Below are 21,224 nucleotides of genomic sequence, written 5' to 3' on the forward strand. Positions count from 1 at the left end.
ACTGTTTACATTTTTCTCTTAAGTAGATGTGGAAAAATGGGACTTGTGCTTTTATTTGACCAGGTTTCAATGATTGTACCTGAACTCTGGGCTCACCGTTAACTTCATCGGGTTTGTTTTTTAAGGGTCTATGCTGCCATACTTGACAGACACCAACAAACCATATAATGCCCATATTTGCAAAAATATGGTAAGAAAAAAAATTATAATGTTAATAATAATATTTCGATGGCAATTACATTATTTTTGTGTCTTATATTGCTTTACACCCTGCATTGTGCACTCCATAATATTCCTAGAATCCACCCTGTCATGAAGAGACGTCAATATAACACAACATTAAATATCGTACAAGGGAAAAGAATCATCGACCGATAATTCTTTATAGTCTTTTAGGAACATTTGGAGATGATCTACTTGGCATCTTATTGAGAAAATAAAGAAAACAATTCAACTAATAATAAAACATCATCTTCAGGATTAAAACTGACTTGGAAAAAAAGCCCAGAAAAGCACACCTACCGACAGAGTGAGTTGATGCTGTAGTGGGAACTGAGACCTTGTTTGTCTCATTAATTCATAATCTGTCCATTAGAGAGTATATTTTGGGATTTTATAATACTTAGCAAGACCGAGACAGGAATACGTTGACCTCCTTAACAGAGGTGCACAGGTGTCAGGTCTTTTAAGATTCAGTGGAGAGTAGCTGACATCACCACGAGAAGATAGTCTCTTGACATTTCAGTTGTCAGAGTGCGCTGTAAGACGTCAAAGAGGGTGAGAGCCGTTTGACTGCATGGGGCCTTTCTGTGCTAATCTCTGCTGAGGGCGCCAGGTGTCTTAACCAGGCCATCACCTGTTAACCTACTCATACACACACGCACACTGCGTTTTTTTTTTTTTCCTTCACACATTTGCTGTGTTGGATTGGCTGCCGTCCAAGGAGTCCAGCTGGTAAGAGAGGAAGAGTAGGGTGTAGAGTGACACGAAGCATAAAGGGAAAAGACGGAGGGAGATTAGAGGTCATCACTGACAGGGTCGGGGAACTACTCCGGAAGGGAAGATGGGTGTGGGACAACATGAACAGTAAACACGCAGGACTCCCCCCCCCCCCCTGCACTAAGTGCATGTAGCGTTAGAGCACGTGCCAAGCAGCCTGCACTTTCCAGGTGAGTTAACAAAGGTCTGACTGTCTGAGAGTAGCCTGGTTTAAGCTGTCCAAGTCTTATCAGTGTGGTTCAGACCACTCTGAAGGAGACCAGACAGCAGTGAGTCTGTGAAGACTGTGAGTCAGCGGCAGCTTTACAACAAGTGGGCACTTCACCTGTGGTGAATTTAACTGCAGGGATAATAGGACTGTGGCTCATAACGATCCTTTCACCTTGTATTAGGCTGGATGTGGCTCTCAGATCTGGGCCAAAGAATTGGACAGGACAGCCATAGCAAGGTTTTCTTCACGGCAGCGATAACACACGCCGGTTCCAGCAGTGTCTCTGCACGTTTAACGCTTTTGGAGCAAGTCAGAACAGAACTTAACACACACATTAACCATTTAATAGTATGAAGACCTGAGTTTCCTCCCAAGAAAAAGCTCACCAGGCTTGCCTGAGCAGAGATCTGAGACAATCAGTCCACCATTTAAATAGAAAAGTGTGTTTTTTCCATAAATGAACCTCCAATACAGCATGTCGGGTTGGTTCTCCAAATTTTTTTCTTCTTTTTTTTTTCCCCCCGGGTCTATAAGAACACTGGAAGATTCGATTACGGTAACATCACTGGAGCTCTATAGAGCGGCAGCGCCCTTGCCATTTAAACTGGTTTGAAAACTGTTGTCAGTAGGGGAAACTATGAACAATCTGCTTAAATTGAATGCAGTTTGACTTGACAGTGATTCCTACCACTAACTAAAGACCCATCCATGTTGTTGCGGTAATGCCTAAAGCCCAGTCTGAACGTTGCCTTAGTTGATCTTAAAGGGCTCATCGGTCTGTTTTTTTTTTAAGCAACAGTAATAGCTATTATCATCTCTGAGAGCTTTCAAGATTATATTTTAGCAAAACACTGACTCAGCCTCTTGTCCTTTTGCTGCTTTGTGGTTGTAACGGCAATGACTTCCACAGCATACTATTTTCTTTTCACTGCTAAATGTAGGGTAATGAAGTTAAACTAAATGTAGGGTAATTAAATTGAAATAAACTTAACTAAATGAAACACCCTCAGATGATTTATTTGTTGTGGGAAAATAAAACTCTCATATAACTAGCTAAATTAAACGAAAAAGTCATCGTTCTACTCGGCGATGTGGACACCATCACTGTTAAGCCTCTTCTTGGAGGATTGTGATGTGCTGACATTTAATTTGTTAATATGCCGCCTGGCTTGGTTGTGTCATTGAAGATACAAAAAAAAAAAAAACGGCAAGGGGAAAAACATCACGACGTGAACTCAGTGTCCTTAATTGTATTTCAGGCTCCGCTTCTCCTTCAAACCTCCCCTGCCCGTTTTTTACTGCATCAATAAATGGAGAGGGGATCACAGATGGTGCCACTGTTTGGATTGTTCCTCGCAGTCAGAGCATGGAGGAGCCGCAGCAGTGGAGAACATTCGCTCACGTCAAATCTCACATATTAAAAGTGCAATTCACAATTTACCCGTAACAGAGCAGCAGTGTAACTGACCTATCAGGAGCTGTGCGTGTGTGTGCGCGCGTGTGTGTGTTTGTGTGTGTGTGTGTGTGTGTGTGTGTGTGTGTGTGTGTGTGTGTGTGTGTGTGTGTGTATTGCCTGGCTTTGTGCAGCAACAGCAGCCGCAGCCTCTCGGGTTACTGAGGAATGCATTTGAAGTCAATCACAATGATGCTCTCTATCTGGCCGGCCAGCCTGAAGGGGACGTCCTCTGAATTGAGCAGGACCTGTCAGAAAATACACACACGCACACAGACACACATACATATTCCCACGCACAAGCACACATCTGCTTTTAGCCGTGCATGGATGAATTAGTGTGTATAGAAGCACTCCCGGCCTCCTGCATCTTCCAGTTAACAAAGTGCCCACACCCATTGTTCCTGCAGATAAAGCGCACACATCCTCACACACATGCTGGTAGTTGCCTCATAACTTTCATTGCTGCAGTGCTGCTACTTTAATGCCGTTGCCTTTTCTTGCTATGATCCTGAATAAATTAAAAATCTGGCACAAACTAGATTCAGTGGAATGCTCAAATTGGTGAATCCATAACTGCTCATGTACAAAATCTGGGCTTCATATCTGTAAAATGAGCCAGGGTCCGTCCATGCACACACACACATACACACACACACACACAATGGCGTCAGTGCTGAAATATAGACGCCTGATGTCAGCTTCAGATCAGGTTTCTACAGGAGTCACTCGAAATGCTGTTACACCCCTTGGAGGACGCACCTGTGCCCACTTTGCCAGAACACGACACTTACCCCAAACAACAATTTATTTCCCTGCCTCTTTAGGGTTTTTTTGTCCTTCGATTCAAATCTGATGTTTTCCCCTTCTCTTTTTACACAAGTAGACATAATTATATAGCCTGCATTCCCAAATTGTTTTAAAATGACTCCAACTGGCACCACATGTCTTAGGGTGGCAGGTCTCAGTACATTGCCAAAAACCAGGATCGCATTCACCCAGCAGATCCAGCAGAATGTGGCTGTCATTTTGCAGTTTCCTTTTATAACGAATGGGAATGAAATGCAGCGGTGGAGGGAAATTGAGGGCAACACGGATGATTTTGGCCCCCGGTTATGCGTGCGGTGCAGGAGAACTCGTTGTGGTTAGTTAGCTATGTGGTGCAGGCAAAGTATAGCTGTTTATAGCTCCCGAGACAGTGGCAAAATGCAGAGCTCGTCTTATTCAAATCTCCCCAAATCACATGAAATATAGACACAAACCCACAAAGATTGGACTCTGTGGGCTTCGGTGGATGCGCGCTCTCTCACACACCACAGACAAAACCTGTGATTATAGCCAATGAGACATACACACTGTGATTAAATATAGTGACGCACCATTCTGTGCCATACATATAATATCAGTTCATAAATTTAACATGTTGGGACACAAAGGGTGATTACACAGTGCTTCTAAAGGTCTGGATATACATAGATGGCTTTAAACACACACATGCACACACCACTTCCAGAAATGAAAATAGAAAAACAGGAGACACTGCAGATCCCAGTACATCCTGGATTTAGATGTATGTTAAATGTGTATACAGGGTAGTTGTAAAAGGGGCCCCAGGGTGAATGCCAGAGCCACTAGGGTATGTGTCTGTATGTGGGGGGGGGGTCTGTTTATTTAAATTTGTGTGTGTGTGCTTGGAGTCACGCTGAGTTGAAGGGGTTTGCCTTGAGATAAGAAAGGGAGTTTAAGATGAAAGGAAATTGGGGCGAGGATGGGGATACACTGGCACAGAGTCTGAGGATCCAGGAGGGAAGGCGAAGTGAGGCAGAGACAGATAGAGGGGGGGAACTGTAGGAGCAGCAGACTGTTTTTTTTTGATGTTGTTTTTGAGGTTGTTTATTTTAGCGTTACATAATACCTTTGCTTATGGAATTACAGCCGCTCTGTGTGTGTGTGTCTATGTGTGTGTGTGTGTGTATGTGGCTTGGGAATTTTTTTTGTGCTGAATGTGTGTGTGAGTGTGTTTGCGTCTGGTAGCCTCTCCCTTGGAGATGGGAATTTCTGTGAAAGGCAAAGGTTTCCCATAGCAACGGACTTCATTGTACAACCTTTGCAATAGAGAGCGCACACACACACACACACACACACACACACACACACACACACACACACACACACACACACACACACACACTCATACACAAACACACACATACACAAACTCAGACCAAGATGTCTTTTCAGTACTTTTCAGCACTCTCAGGGTTTGAGATCACCAGACATTCATATACACACACACACACACACACACACACCTCAGTCATTTTACACTTGAAGCGTGAAGCACACACTCTCAGCCTTCCACTTTAGGAACCTGACATCTTTGGTGTGTCGAGACTCTGAACAAGTTCAAGTCAATTTCACCAGGGAGGAACATGCAGCATTTCAGATCCAGCTCACGCTGCGATGTGATGGACTGCGGGGCTCAGGTTTCTAGATTCCATTATGCTTTTATTGGCTTTTAAAAGCGTCAGGTTTCCTGTGTCTGGAGCAGAGGAGCTGCTTTTGTTTCATGCGTGTACAATTAGCATCACACAGCCCAGCAAAGAAGCCGTTCTGTGAGCCCCCAGGATGGGATTTAGATAGCTGAGGAGATAAGTTCGCTTTGGTCACATTTTCACTTGTTTTCAAGCACCTGCAGCAAAACTGAGCCATCTATTTTGGGGGGTTGTTTTTTTTTGGCAAGGAAACATTGTACTACTTAGTGACTGTTGAGCTGGATCAAGGTAGAAAGTATGTAAAAGAAAAACTAAAAGTGAGCAGACTGTTCGTATATTTGGAAATCGAGGCTCCACTTTTATATACAGTATCATTCCAGCGTTGACATTTGGTTTTAGTAAGACAAGCCTTTTAGGGATCGGGCATTTGCTCGATCTATGTTAAACATAATTAACTGTGATACAATAAACACTGAAAATTGAGAGCTGGAAAAATTGTGCCCAGTAATTTTACGTTGCCGTTATTTACTTAACAGTGAGGTTTCGCAAGTAAACGGATTTATGGCCTCCTTTAAAAAAAACACACTTACATATGTATAAATCCTTGTTTGGATTAGCAAAAATTCACTTGAAAAGAAAGTATCCCTGAATTTTCAAGGAATATGATATTTTAGATAACTTTAAAAACCCTTTACTTCTTACCGAAGCTATATATCGAAGAGGCAAGATTTTAAATGTTTGCGAACACACTGTTCAGAAGCCTCTCATGAATTTTTAGGAAGGAAAAGTCAAATTAATCTGGCCCTTGTGCTGGAGACACACTATTTTTGTTGCGTAGTGGCCTCTGAATAATGTGACTTATTTTATTTATTTATTTTTTTGTATCACATAGCCCCAAGTATCACCACTGGCAAAAAAAGGACTTATTTATCTTTTAAAAGAAAAACAAAGATAAATTGTGGAAGGCAGACATTATCAGTTGTCACTGGATGTATTATTGCTTCCATTGTCTTGCAAGCAAACTTATCGCCAGGTGGTTCAATATCAAGTCGATGAACAAAACTTTATTTGAATGAAACATGTTTTTGTAGCCTCCTGCCCACAGCTAAGGCAAAAAAAGAAAAAAATGTTGCTTATTGGGAAATGAACAGTGTTAATTACCAACAATGTGCCTTTTCAGAGTTTATAGAATTAATTAGTGGTGTAAACTCCCTCTAAGAGTTGCGCTGTTTTCTTTCCTGGAATGAGTAGAAATTAAGCCGAGCGGAATTAAAATGAGGACAAATGCGTTTAGCATGTGATCCCGAACGTTGGCAGGATTCATTGAATACTTAATGTGAATATATATCGACTGGATATGCCTATGAGACTCATGTTGATTGACAAGCGGCATCCATGTTCGCAGAGGCAGGCGTCGGGAGGAATTTGAGTTCTTGTTTAGATATAGGTGTGTGTCTGTGGGTATAAATATCACAAGGACGTGAGATTGAGGTCAAGAGAGAATGAGATGAATATAAAGACGGGCGCGATTGGCAGCCAAGTCACTGCGAGCTGAGGGCACTCGCTTGAGAGGATGACCCGTCACCAAATAATCTCTCTCTCTGTGACCCTGGTGAAGGTCGCCAGGCAGGCTAACGCTCTTCCCAATGCAGTTCATTAAACTGTCGGGATGAAGGTGGACTGATGGTCTGCTGTAAGGTGATGAATGACAGACATTAACAGATTACAGGCTGCGGTTAAATCAAATGCACAGCCCTGGGTTTCCTCCCATTTCTTGCTCAAAGCATACATTAATTCATTCATTATCTATATCTCTTATCCTGCAGTCTGGGTCGCGGAGGGAGGGGGGGTCTGGAGCCAAGAGGCGAGGTTCACCCTGGACCGGTAACAGGGCCACTTATAGGGATATACAACCATTTGCTCTCATTTGCACGGGTATATATTTTTTTCTAAATCTGGTTTCAACCTAGCTACCTCCTTTTTATTGTTAACTCATTATGCATTTTCAAGCAAAACATCTTTGTACCATGTTGATAGGACCTGATACGTTTTTGACAGAAGTTGAGAGAAGTAATTCATGTCTTTGAATCTGCGGATTTGACCAACGGAGTTTAGAGTGCTAAAAAGCTGGTTGTGTCATGTAGGATGAATGAAAAAAATGTATAGTTTATTTCTCTCTTGGACTAAGATCGATAATGAAGAGTTAGTACAATAAGTAGAAAACTTACTTCACAGTTTACTTTCATTCCACTACATTTCAGAGCCAAATGTACTTTATTCAGCGCTAATTTTGTTTTTAGATATAGATTGCAAATAACATTTGTTTTGTTTTACAATTAAAAACACATGCATATTATTTAACATGCAGTTCTGTTACTATTACTTTTCTCAGCACCTAAAATTGACTCCAAATTGATCAAATACATTACCATTTTTTTCATCCAAACACATAATATTCACAATCAGTCTTTTTACTTGAGATTTAATGTAAACTTGCAAAAGATATATCTTTACTTATACTGATTAATATTAGATATTTTTAGGAGTTCTTCCTTCCCTTGTGATTTTATATTCTTAAAATATAGTACATCTATATTTACTGAATCACAGAATGTGAGCGATTCGTCCGTAGCTGGTATTCCCATACATTTCGCAGACTCCACGGCGAGTCAATAAGTGACTTGGTGATTTGAACAATGCTTGGTTTCATCCGGAGTTCAAAAGTTAACAGCTTCTCTTTGCTGTGCTGCTTCGCAGATGGAGCCTCACTCACGAGTGACGTGTGAGCGGAGAGTAAATGAGACCTCTCTCTCCTGAAAGGCTTTGATGCTCCCCTGCCAAAATCCCAGCTTTAGATCAGCTCATTAACTATGCTGCTCCATAGAGTCTCAGACAGACAGATGTTCCCCTGTCCACCATAATGCCTCCTCTCTGCCTGCACCTCCTCTCAGACAGCCTGCGTGCCTGTGCACATGTAATCTGCCAAAGTGGTTTGTCTTTCAAATCAAACAACAAATGAGGGAGTAACAGTAATCTCAGTCATCTGCATCTCCCTCTTCCCCCTCCACCCCCCTCTCTCACAGGGACAGACTTGGTCGCCATCTATCGATGACGAAGGCTCGACAAGAGACGACTTCTACGACGACGAGGACCTCTACTCAGGCTCCGGCTCCGGATGTAAGTGTGTGTCTGAGTCTTAAAACCGCTCACAGCTGCCGGGGTTTTCAATCCTGGTTTAAATCCGCTGACCCTGTCCACCGCTGACATCCACCTCCCGTCCCAACTGGGCTTCACTCTCTCTCACACACACACACACACGCGCACACACACACACCATCCATGTCAATTGGCATGACGTGCAAGGTTTATTGAAAACACCTTTAAACACCGACACACCCCTCGCAAACAAGCGGCAACCCAGGCTCGATTCACCCAGATCTTATTTACTATAATGTGATTACAGTCAACACAGATTAGATGAACACACACACACGCCAGCAGCACCTCTATGCGAGTGTGTGGCTGCGCGCGAGAGAGGTGGCTGTCTGCTGTGTGTCGGAATTACCTACTTAACTTAAATCACATCGGTGTAATTCAGGCTGATGTTCTGATCTGGCTGCGGAAGACTCATCAAGGCTCTCCTTCCTAATCGTGACTCATTGAGGGCTGCCTTTTGTTCAGGCACGGAGCTAGTGGCAAAATAAATTGCAATCCAGAGCCGCTGTTGCAGCAGAGAAACCCCCCTGTGGCTGAAACAGCAACCGGACAAATTGCTTTATCTCCAGCCGTGATATGAATCCGTCTGATTCTAGAGAAAAGGCTGGTTTTCAGCAGTCCATTTCGCTGCCGCTTCCGTAATGTTTGACAGAAGCGGCATTGTTGAAGACCATATTTCAATATCCTCTCTAGCTCCTCTTTCAGCCTTCAAGTCTTTGTGCCCATAAATTCAATTTGTTTCTCTTTCAACCCTGGGACCTTCAGTGCTGTAACAAAATGAAAGGTTGAATAATACTATTAAAGACTTAATGAAAAAAATCTCCTTCTCTTCTCTTCTCTTCTCTTCTCTTCTCTTCTCTTCTCTTCTCTTCTCTTCTCTTCTCTTCTCTTCTCTTCTCTTCTCTTCTCTTCTCTTCTCTTCTCTTCTCTTCTCTTCTCTTCTCTTCTCTTCTCTTCTCTTCTCTCCTCACTAAACCTGGTTATCTTCCTGAGCCCAAGCTGGTCAAACCTCTTTCCCCTCGTGTTTTTTAACATTATTGTTATCCTCATCCACATGTCTGTGTTGTCAACCAGCTAAATGAGTGGAAAAAAACTTCTTTGATTACTATTCTGGGATGTCAATCAATTGACAACACCTTGATGAAATGAACAGATCCCCGCTGCGTGACCCGGCTACCGTGACAGCAAATATGAGTAATCACGAAAGGGGTTAGAAGAGGCAGAGTTCTTGGAGGAGCACGGCATGGATTTGACAGAGTTCACCTGCTCGGGTCACAGTGTTCAGCCATTTGAGTGATTTTTTTTTTTTTTTTTTCTTTCTGTGGATAACCCCAGGGTGTCTTGGTTTGGGATTCAACACCTCAAATATAAATCCAGCTGGAGGCGTGTGGCATGAAAGTTTATATTTGGGAAGGTTGGGAAGTTTTGTGCCAACTTTTGGGGTAATTTACCCATGGTCCCTTTACAAACACATGAAGATAAATGCCCTTCTTTTGTGTTAGTGTGCCAATGGTTGTATAATAGAGCTGCATACAGTGTCGGGGGCAGGGCCTCCATTCAGTCCCATGAAAAGCTGCTCAGAGCTGTAAGGCTCAAAACATTAGTGGACTTCTGTGTTTAGTCTTCCGGGTTCTGGGGCCCATTGAGGAAACACACTTGGAGACTTCCATCGCTTGCATTCAGCGCTCAGTTACAGTATTTAAACGGCGATACAATGAATCAATCTTGCTTCTTGTCTGTTATAAACTCTCAAAAAGTTAATCGGGCCAAACAAATTAATTGTGATTAGCCGGGCAGGTCATTTCATGGGTTGTGACTCCCAAAAAATGTAAACCCCCGTTTAACAGCTGCCTTTCTCCCGAAATAATCCAGCAGGGGGATGGGAGGGGTTTGGATCTTTTTAAGCCCATCTGTGTTTTGTGATGAATTTTGGCTCCCCACAAAATAGCTTCAAAGCTCAGCTCTGTTTCCGTGTTGAGCTTTTATTAATACATCAATGTGCATGCAGTCTGCAGACACCTGCCAATTGCTAGTTAGCTTGACACAATGAATGGCAGCCTCTGGTATTCAGTAAGAAGGCAAGACTTTAATTAATTCCCCTATAATTAGGGAAATCGCCATCTTAATGTTGTCCCTCAAGCATAAATTTGATCATTTTGTTATGTGCAAATGCACCATGGAGCTGATGCTTTTCAAAGGTTGTGTGAAATCACCGCAGCCAGTGCTTTGTTCCAATCATGAAAAGTGAATATTATCTTTGGAAATTCCCAATCTTCCATATATACTGGCATTATTATTTCTTAGTATGGTGAAGTTACCAGCCCAAACATGAAAACAAGTGGGATATTGGATGATTTTTGAAAGAACGGACAAGTCATCCATCCTGTCATCTTACGCCGGGCTTACACCCTATGATTTTCCAGTCGCAGGCTTAAAACTGTAAGTCGGAAGGAAATCTTAAGAGTCCTAGGGGAGTCTTCCTGGAGTCGCAGCATGCCCCTGCCCTCTCCATTAAGTGGAAGCTGGTAGTCTTAGCGCAGTTCTAGCACATAGTCTTTGCCTTGTCTTGGGGCTTACAACAGTATCCACTGTGTTTGATGGTATCCCAAGTCTTTGTGTTACCTCACCGTAAAGACTGAACCAACAACCAGTACCTGATGCTCCGACAAAACCGAAAACAGGAAACCTGGTACCAGGATGATTGGAAAATAATCTAGTCTTTTCAAAATCTTTGCGAAGTCTTTAGATATAAGATACAGTCTTTGTTGTCAGACTACGCTGAGACTAGGCTGACTTAAAACTCAAAAAATGAGTCTTTGGATGTGAGCTTGTGTGGGATGATAGTTTTTTTTCAAAATCTTTTTCAAAATGTTAAGGCGTAAGCCCAGCATTATTGTCAAAGTGATGGCAAAACCACCAATTGCCAAGGAATTGGATGATTTCATTTGAATCCTGTTGAAAGAGAGAATCAAATGTAATTCTAGTCTACAGTTGTTCCACCCTATTTTTGGTGCTTTTTAGAGTTATCGGTCGTATTTAATGAGGATATTTTCTAACTTTCTCCTCAGTCCCTGAGATCAGTGTGAGGCCGACATCAGCCGGTGTGTCCCTCACCACAGAGGAGCCCCTCCTCCTGTCCACCACGCAGGCCACCGGCCCCGCGCCGTCCGCCTCACCTGCAGCCGAGCCGAGCCCCAGCCCAGACCCCACCACCGCTGCCGTGACGACCGAGGCCGACGGAGAGAGCGGTGCATTCTGGGAGCGAGAGAGAGAGCTGGAGAGAGAGCAAGAGAGGCAGAGAGAGCAAGAGAGGCAGAGAGAGCTGGAGAGACAAAGGCAACTGGAGAGGGAGAGGGAGAGGGAACGAGAGAGGGAGAGGGTCCGAGAGATGGAGAGAGAGAAAGAACGTGAGCGAGAGAGAGAGCGCGAGAGAGAGCGAGAGAAAGAGAGAGAGAGGCAGAGAGAGCGAGAAAGAGAGAGAGAACTGGAGAGAATTAGGGCAGCTGCTGCTGCCCAGACCACCGCTGCCCCAAGATCCCCTGCTGCAGGTCCGGTGACGACAAATCCGCCGGCCAGCCCGTCCGAGAGCGCAGCGCCCTCTGCTGGCTCAGATGACCTCAGCACCACCGAAGAAGACGGGGACTTCAACCTGTCACCAGAACCCACGCGGTTTTATCCCGACTTTGCCATGGAAACAACCACAGAGGAAGACACGCCCACAACAGCGGCAACCACCCCAGAGATCACGACCGCTCCGCCCGTCCCTACGACCGTCTCCGTCACCTACAGGACCAGGTTCCCCATCAGGCCCAGGGTTCCCGTGAAAACAACCACTCAGGCGGTGCCGACGGAGAGGACCACCCGCCCGCAGCAGCCCACAACCACACTGGTGAGACTGGATTTCTCTTTTACAACACGATCCAAAATATTTTCAACAATGTGTCAAATGATTCAGATTGATATCCATTTGAATGTCAGTACTGTGCAGTAGCTAATCAGGCAATACGCAGTGCATATATTGTGTATTTTTGGGCGGCAGCTGGTACCAAAGGGTTAGAGAAGCCTTTAACTAATTATTTAATGGTTCAATCCCATGGTCTGGTGGTTTCCCCACTGTTGTGTGTGTGTGTGTGTGTGTGTGTGTGTGTGAGGGTTCACTTGGGACTTTTAAATTATTGATTGTTTTGGCTGTTTGCCATGGATGCTAGCTATACTGTAGTAACTGGGCTAATCATGACTCATCACTAATGTTAAGCCATTTACCTCCCTAACAATAACAATAGCTTTTTCATAGGAATGTTATTACATGACACGAATTAACATTTTCAGAATTGATATGAGAGACACTTGACTGGCATCAGATTTAATGTTTGTTATTTTATGGTTTTGATGGGATACAGAGTGGTTTAAAGTTCAACTTTACCAAGTACACTTACTGCCTGCCCACACAATTCTGTTTGGGAAAAAAAAAAATTTAAAGTGGTGAAAAGTTTTCCCGATATTTCAGACCTCAATGGCAGAACCCTCAGGCCGAAATCATGTATTCAACAAGAGACTACTTTATGTGATTTCTCTTTATGTAAAAGATACAGGCACAAGTGACATTAGCTCACTTCCCACCAGATGAGTCCAACAGCTCACAGCCTACATAGCCGCACAGCACATTCACTCTTACTACAATATAGTTACAGTTTCCTCCATTTGGGAAAGTGCAAAATACGATAAGATGAGTGTTAATATAGCAAAATGATGTTGTGAGTTAACCAGGCTTTCATTGGAAAATGACTCCAAGGCCGTGCAAACAAAATATCTGAGTCACGTCCATGTTTAGTCCTGTCTGATCTTTCTCATCATGACTCATTACACCTTTTACTCATCAGATTATTTTCTGCCTGTCTTATTTTGTACAAGTAGAAAACTTCAAGGTATGCCATCCGTGACACGGCCTTCACCCTGAAGAGGACTCAGTTTGAGGGACTGGACCCTTTTGACTCACCCTTGAATTTGCTTGAAGCTTCACTTTGTGCAGATCAAGACTGCCATTATCATACATTTGACCTCCGTGTCTGTCTGGCGTTTCTCCTCTTAAAAAAACCCTCAAATTTATAGTTTCATTTTTTTAAAAGGCTCTATAATTACCTAAAACAGCTGCGCACGGTAGCTTCGGCCAAAAGCTTCTCAGCAGTGCATTTCTGGTGGTGAATTTCATCCACAAATTAATACACATTTGGGGTACTCGGGAGGTTTTAGAGCAGCAGGATCGTGTATGTGGGATTGACTTAAAATAAATGCCAGGGCATTGCCCACATTCAGCATAATGATAAAATATAAGCCCATGTTACAATGTGGCTCATTGATGGGGTTTTAATAGTTTTTGGAAAATGGAGCCCAATTGTCGACAGGATTTAGCCCTAACTAGAATGATTATGTGACGTTTAAAGACAGTGCTGGCACAGAACCGATATCTGACTGAAAGACAAACATTGAATATGACCAGATGTGTCCTTCAAATTCTCTCAAAACACAAGAGCCCTTTCATATAGTTTTTTTTTTTTTTTTTTTTTTTTTTTGCGGGTAAGCTCTTTTTTGGATTTGGAAAATGTGAAAACCAAAAAAATGGCCAAAGATTTGCCAGCGAGCTTTTTCATGGCTTTTTACTGATGGACATATTTCACATGGGAACAGTGACATTTTTAAAATGAATGGACACAGATTATATTCCTGAAGAGGAAAACCAATACCCAAGTATCTAAAACCAATGTAGCAGCTAAGCTACATCAAGTATTACTAGCAGGTCTGAAAGTCTGTTTCAGTGCCTGGAGCTGCTTCAATTTTGCTAGATGTTTTTTTTTTTTTTTTACTTTTTAATTTGCTTCCATTGGAGTATGACAGTCAATGAAACAGGGTATGCATCAGGGTGGGACTTTCCTACGGCTGACAGGTTTGTTACTACGCCGCCCCTTGTTTCTCCGTAGCTCCCTCATACCCAAATATGGGTGTCTTGGTTTGCAAAATAACACAGATGGCCAGAGCCAAGATGATGAGCTCAACTCTTTAAAATGGGAATCCACAAACCAGTGGCTTACGTCATTTGCGCGAGTCTGATATACAGTCAATGATCAGTCCCAATAAAGAATAGAGGTTTGATTTCTTTTTCTAACCGCCTGATTACCAGCTAAAACATTTACAGACAAGAGTCAGCTTCTGTTTATTTGCCACAGCTCCGCATTAAAAAAATTGGTGCACTTAGATTTGTGTGGTTTTCCACATTGTAATTAGGTGGTCAGATTCTATGAAAGTTGTATATGTGTTGGACAATATTCAATTTTCCACCAATCAGAACATACAGAGGGTCATTGTTTCAGGGCTGAGCTCGGGCCCTGGAAAGTTCTGTGTTTGTGGTGGTTTGGAGACGTTTCGGCGCAGGAACTCTGGAACAAACGTGATTACATCAAATGTAAATTTCCTGTCATTAGTCCGACTTTTCTTTCTGTGTCTCAGGTTCGTACTGAGGAGGGCAACAACGAGCTGGGTGCTGCAGGACCAAGTGGAGATTTTGAGATCCGGGAGGATCAACGCAATGACCTCGGTCAAGGTTTAGCGCCAATGGACCCCGACCTGGTCGGAAACACGTTGGATGGAGGAAGCTCTGCTGCCCAGCTGCCACAGAAAAACATCTTGGAGAGAAAAGAAGTCTTGATAGGTAGGGCTCCTCGCCTTTCCGACAACTAAACCAAACAAAAACCTCTCAGTAGTCATGTGCAGAGCAACAGATTACATTTCCCAGTCAACTCCTGTATCCTCCCCCGGCTTGTTGGGAGCTGCTAAGATAAACTGGCACTACCCTGCATTCTCGTAGACTCACCAGTTCAGATAAGTGACGCTGTTACTTAGCCTCATTTGACCTGTTGAGAACAAGCAATCCTGCTCCTCTGGCTCTGTCCGTTTTTTCTCCATCTTTCCCGTGGGGAAAACCAATTTCCTCAGTAGTGCCCCCCAACACACCTCGCTTCTTCCCTGATGATGTAGAAAGTGAAGGAGTGGCCAACTTGCCTGACCTGACCAGCTTTCTATCTCTCCTTCAGCTGTTCTGATCGGTGGACTGCTGGCCGTCGTTTTCGCTGATTTCCTGGTCATTGGTAAAGAGCAGGAGGCTATGGATGCTAGACTAGTCTAGATAGAATCAGTTCGTAAAAGCACTTAAGGGTCACATATTTACACATGATATTAGACGCATATTCGCCTTCTTATCGCAAACAAAGTCTGGGCTGTGTATCACATGAAAATCCACAGCTGAAAAAGGGGAAACGCTTATCTTAGTATTAGCTGTACTTATTACTACAGCATCTCAGCCTGGGCAGGTGAAGAATTCTGTTCTGGAGTTTATGTATCATAATTCCAGGTTACATGTGTGTAGGTACAGTCCTTTGATAGAGTCAGAGATTATTTATGCAAAACAGGACAGGCGTGCACCAGCTTGTTCAGATCTTCATACATTACCCCAAAGTTTCGCAACAAAAAACAAAATGAAACTAAAACCATTGTGTGTTGCGTCGGTGAGAACCTCGGCTTGACTCACGCTGCTGGAAAGGCTTTGCTGCGATTCATCTTCTCAAGGCTGTCACCTCCAAAACAAATTCTGAAGGCTTCTCAGTTATAGAATTAAACACAGATATTTGTTCAACACACTAATATGGGAAGTTTCAGAACGTGCCAGACCGATGAATTTTTACACATCAATCCCAATCGTCAGCGTTAAAGATGTGCTTCATGGAGTCCGACAGAGCTGTTTTAGCAGTCACATGCTTAAGCTGAGAGCAAAACGCGCTGATGTTCGGCAGCTGTGATGCTCACTGCTGTTTTAGTTAAGCATCCCATCATTTACTACTAATTCAGTGTGCAGGACTCCACTAAGAGTTGCTTCGGTTTTGCAGATACTCTTTTATAGATGAAACATTTGGACAACTGGTGGGTTGTTGAGGCAGTTAAGGGAAAAGGCATTAAATCCACAAAGTTTCTCCTTAAGGGAACCTGTACTCTCCATTGACAGGCTGGGCTCAACCACTCTGTTTTAGTCAGGGATGAAAATTTTATGATTCCAGGGCAAGTAGTTTATCCCATCCAATTTAATTAGGAGCTCCTGAGGTTACATTGTGATGAGATAGTGTGTCCAGTAGCCGCGTTTATTTCCACTTTACGACGAACAACAAGCGACTCGAAGCAAAATGTATGTGCTACTACTATCTCAATGCTGAATAAATTGAACAGTAATATTTTACTTTTTCTATTTTCAGTGGATGAAATTGCATTAAAAGTGGAAACAGTTAAATGCATTTTCAGGGACTCTTCAGAAGGGGATGCAATGTGATCATAGCCCCCCCGAGCTCTTATACGCCGATATCCGCAGCGATGAAATAAACAAAGTAAACACCTCCTACGCAGCGAATGGAAACAAAGTGTTTCTCAAATATTTTGGAAAAAACAAAGAGTCTATTCTCTGCTTTGGCATCGATAGCAATTAGATTAACGAGGGACTGTAGCCCCCCCTCTCATCCCCCCTTGATAACCACACATTAATCTATCACATGCAGCAAGAGTTAATTAGGAGCATGTGCAGAGGAAACTGCTGTGGTGGGTTTCATCAGCCCCACCAGGCCCTGCCACTATAATGGAGCACTGCTGGGCTGCGGTTTAGCACAGAGCTGCCGGCAACCTAGGAACGTACGCTGGCACATTTAGGTCCGACAGTTAGCAGCTACAGCTTGACATTCACGCTGAGCTTTCAGACTAGTATTCGAGGCTGTGGTGCCGTAGTCTGCTTCAGGATGTACCTGTGTCGCTGTGATGGCATTGTAGTATTTGTTAATGTGGATTTGTAGCAATTAGGGCTGGGCTATATGGAAAATATTCACTCCGCAATGTTCAGAAGCCACTTTTTTCAATACAGCTATTTAACAGAATATAGAAATATAGCGGTGTAGAAGATCACACAACACAAGTGAAATGTATGTCCCTAGCAAGATTTAAATCCTAAAAAAGAGCTTCAATGTTCTTAATCTAATAGATTAAAAAAATTCCTGGTTATTATTTTGTAGCTGCTCACTAAATTCCTTCTTATTTTAATTTCTAAATGTCTTGCTCTTATGAGAGTTTATATTTTGTTATTTCTTGCTGATTTTTGACAAGCCTTTGCTATGTTTCAATGAATTTGCAGGCCATTAGAAGTAACTAATTGCCAGTTTACCTTATCCCATTTTCCCCTAGGGTTTGAATAAATATAACAAGGAAGAGAGGTACAAATTAAAATTGCACATTACCAAAGATGTTTTGTCTACCGCTCAATTATCTGGTTCTGGATACAGAAAATGAAGTTATGTGCTTTAATTGTCCATGACTAGAATAAAAACCGCAGTGTAATAATCACAGTTTGACCGTTTTATATCCATATACTGTCCAGCCCTGCTAGTCATCCATGCAGATCTTATGAAAGACAAATTTGTAAAGTAATTCCTTTTTCCTTTGTTTCTCTTGCAGCGGTGATCGTGGGTGGCGTGGTGGGTGCCATGTTTGCTGCCTTCCTGGTGATGCTGCTGGTCTACAGGATGAAGAAAAAGGATGAGGGCAGCTACACGCTGGAGGAACCCAAACAGGCCACTGTCACCTACCAGAAACCAGACAAGCAAGAGGAATTTTACGCATAACGCTCGTACGCCAGAGAGACACCACACGTGTAGAGAGAGAGAGAGAGAGAGAGAGTGAGAGCGATACTCGAGGCCCAATTCTATCCCCCCCTTATCTGCTCACAGCTCCTCGTCCCTCTCTCCTCTTGTCTCAAACACTTGAGAGCGCCTTCCTCTCTGCGGACTCTGAACTTTCTTTTCAATGAAAACAAAAAAAGAGGACAAAAAAAAGAAAAAAACATATATACTGGGAAAAAAAAACATACACACAAGATGTTTTTAAAGTAAATGTTGTTATTAATATTCTACAGATTCTCTTGTTCTGTATGTGATATGATTATTTTGTAAAAAAAAAAATGAAACAAAAACAAATCAAAACGAAACAAAACACAAGCTCTTAACCTGTGTTTTCCAGCACAAAATGTTCCTTTTCTGTTTTTACAGAGCCAATAAAAGGCTAAAAAGTAAGAGGGGGGGGGGGGGCGGGGTGGTGCAAGCCCAGCTGAAGAGTCGTCTGCTTCCCTCCCCCCTTCCCCCCCGTCACCACGACCATAAAATATCCCAACACAAAGAATCTGGTTGGTCGCACAGAGTCCAAGGTCAAAGGTGAGAGGTGAGAGGAAAGGTCTCTTTAGTGCCTTCCATCCTCAAAGACACACACATGCATACAGCCAAACTCACACATATACGCTTATACACACACACACACACACACACACACACACACACACACACACACACACACACACACACACACACACACATGTCTGGGTTTGACTTTGGCTCTGTCCTCGGTCTCTGTGCTCGGCCAACCAGAAAAAAGATGTTCAAACCTTGAAAAGCTGCTGTGGAAACACCGGTTGGTTGCATCAATATTTGGCCTCTAAGTTGTACAAAGACTAGTTACGGATAGTAATAATAATCAATAATATATCAATGTTTTGGGCTGGATGGTGAATTATAACAATAATAATGATAATACCGTTATAATAATAAAACAGGAGGATGTGTATTTAGCAGTTAAAAAAGTTTATATGTAAATATCAGCGTATCCTTTCTTGCGTCACTAACCATCTGCATGACCATGAAGGCATTTTATTCATCACATCTGCCATCACTTTAGATGAGCTGTGCTCTCTCTTGTCAACGACACACACACACACACACACACACACACACACACACACTCTTGTGCAAGTACAGACATTTGTTTCTGTGCAATGAAACACAACACAGACTGAAAACACACCTTTCAGTAAACATATCAAACCTGTCGTAACCGTCATCATCGTCACCATCATCATCGTGAAAGCCATCACTTGTGATACAAACGAGATCAGGTGGTGTCGGTATGTTATTGATTAGTTATAGATTGGTTGCCGGTTGGTTTAAGGTTTGGTCTGTTTGTGTAAAAGCACAACTACGTGTCCAGTCATCACACCATCCGATATCCCCGCCCACTTTTTGCATGCTTCACTTTGTCTTCCTCCCACCATTGGCTCTTTGTTTGGGATAGGAAGGAGCTTTGGGAAAAAAAAAAGCGTCCTCCATGTTTGACGATGATCCCATTTGCACTAATTCGGACAATGCCATAACATTAGTCATCAATGCTTTTGTTATGAAAATAGAGCTTCAATTGGGGCTTGTGGGGTCAACTTCAACCTGCTGTTAGGCGCTCCTGGGGAAGGAATGAGGGGGACGGGGTCAGGATTTGTGGTGACGGGGGTCGGGATTGGGGGAGGGGATTGTGAGGACATGAAATAGCTGTGCTTCTATCTAAGAGATTGTGACAATAACCACACCAGTGCGACTGGGCTAGTAGCTTCTATTATACTCAGTACTGTAGAACTAAAATGCATGGGAGTCAAATCTATACTAGTCTGGGTGTGTGTTGACATGTGGGTACCTGTGTGTGAGTGTGTGTGTGTTTGTGTGTGTGGCTGTTTTTAATCAAAAAAGAGGGGTGATTTCAAGTTGGAATGTACTGTGGTCGAGTGTGTGTTTACCTCCTCCAGCAGTTCTCACTCTCTTCCACAGACAGGTAACACACCTCTTCCACGCCTGTGTGTGTGTGTGTGGGTGTGTGTGTATGTGTGTGTCTATCACTCCCCCCCCCCTTTGACAGCGTGAGAGTGTTTCAATGCCTCATCTAAAGCCACTGGTGTGTATGCGTGCACGCTTGTGTCTGTGTAAGAGCTTCACCTTGGTATTTCACAGCAGACTCTTGTGTGCACTGACTGTCGCCGTGTGTGTGTGTGTGTATGTGTGTGTGTGTGTGCGCGTGTGTGTGTCTGTGCGTGTTTAGTCTGTTTCACTGCTGAATGTGGGGCAGCTGTCCCCCCTCAGTGGCTCTCACACACACTGACTGTGTCTTCACTGTCTGCATGTCCGTCTCACCGCTTCAAGACGGACGGACGGACAATATGCCACTTTCTCACAGGCAGGAATGATCTGTACACGTCCTGTCTTTTCTAAAGTGACTGTCTAAGTGAAAACATGTGTTTGTACCCATCCAAGCCTGCGTAGCCAAATAAGACATTTCTGGGTGTGTGTGTATGTGTGTGTATAAGCAAGAAAGGGTGAATTTGTACAGGTATGAGTGTGTAGGTACTTTAGTGTGTGTATGTGTGTGTATGTGTGTGTGTGTGTGTGTGCGCGCCTGATTGGGAGCGTGCGTGAAGCCCAATGGAGGCTGCACTACTCTATGTTTGCTGTTCCCATTCCTGTTTTTATACATTTGCATTTTTTTAAGGCTGAGTTTCTGTCATTGGCTGAGTGAGCGAGAGGAGGCGGATCCTCCACGCCACTGCCCTGTCACTAATCTGCCTCTCTGTTCCAAATAAAAAAAAGCCTAATTGGGTAAATCTTTCCTCTAATGTCTTGTTTGTAATCAAAAAAGTTCACTTGTGCAATATGCTTACCAGTGGGACAGCTGCCGCGTTCAGTCATTGATATTTTTTGTCAACAATACCCTGCCTTCTGAAATAACCAAAATTCAGTCAGCGATTCTGAGTATCGGTCATTTTCAGAACAGTTGATGTTGAAAATATATTGGCTTTAAGGCCAACAGTTTCTTGAGATTTTGGTTCAATTTCAACTGAAATTGTTGGTTAAACTGCGGTGGTTATCGTCCCTCAGAAAGTCCCAGTCGGGCTTTTGTCTAGTTCCAC

General features: G+C 43.2%; 1 protein-coding gene across 1 annotated transcript in view; it reads left to right on the forward strand.

Moving 5' to 3' along the window:
- sdc3 (syndecan 3) overlaps positions 1-18,452 on the forward strand; it is a 38,228-nt gene extending 19,776 nt beyond the window's left edge. Inside the window, exons 2-5 of the mRNA XM_086178123.1 lie at positions 8,242-8,335; positions 11,443-12,263; positions 14,876-15,077; positions 17,909-18,452. Of these exons, the coding sequence (XP_086034249.1) occupies positions 8,242-8,335; positions 11,443-12,263; positions 14,876-15,077; positions 17,909-18,075 (1,284 nt within the window). The 3' untranslated portion in view covers positions 18,076-18,452. The remainder of the gene's footprint in view (positions 1-8,241; positions 8,336-11,442; positions 12,264-14,875; positions 15,078-17,908) is intronic.
- The last annotated feature ends 2,772 nt before the right edge of the window (positions 18,453-21,224 follow it).

Source organism: Fistularia commersonii, chromosome 30, assembly GCF_037954325.1.
Source record: "Fistularia commersonii isolate RoL2024-O1a breed Wild chromosome 30, RoL_Fcom_v1.0, whole genome shotgun sequence".
Classification (NCBI taxonomy): Eukaryota; Metazoa; Chordata; class Actinopteri; order Syngnathiformes; family Fistulariidae; genus Fistularia; species Fistularia commersonii.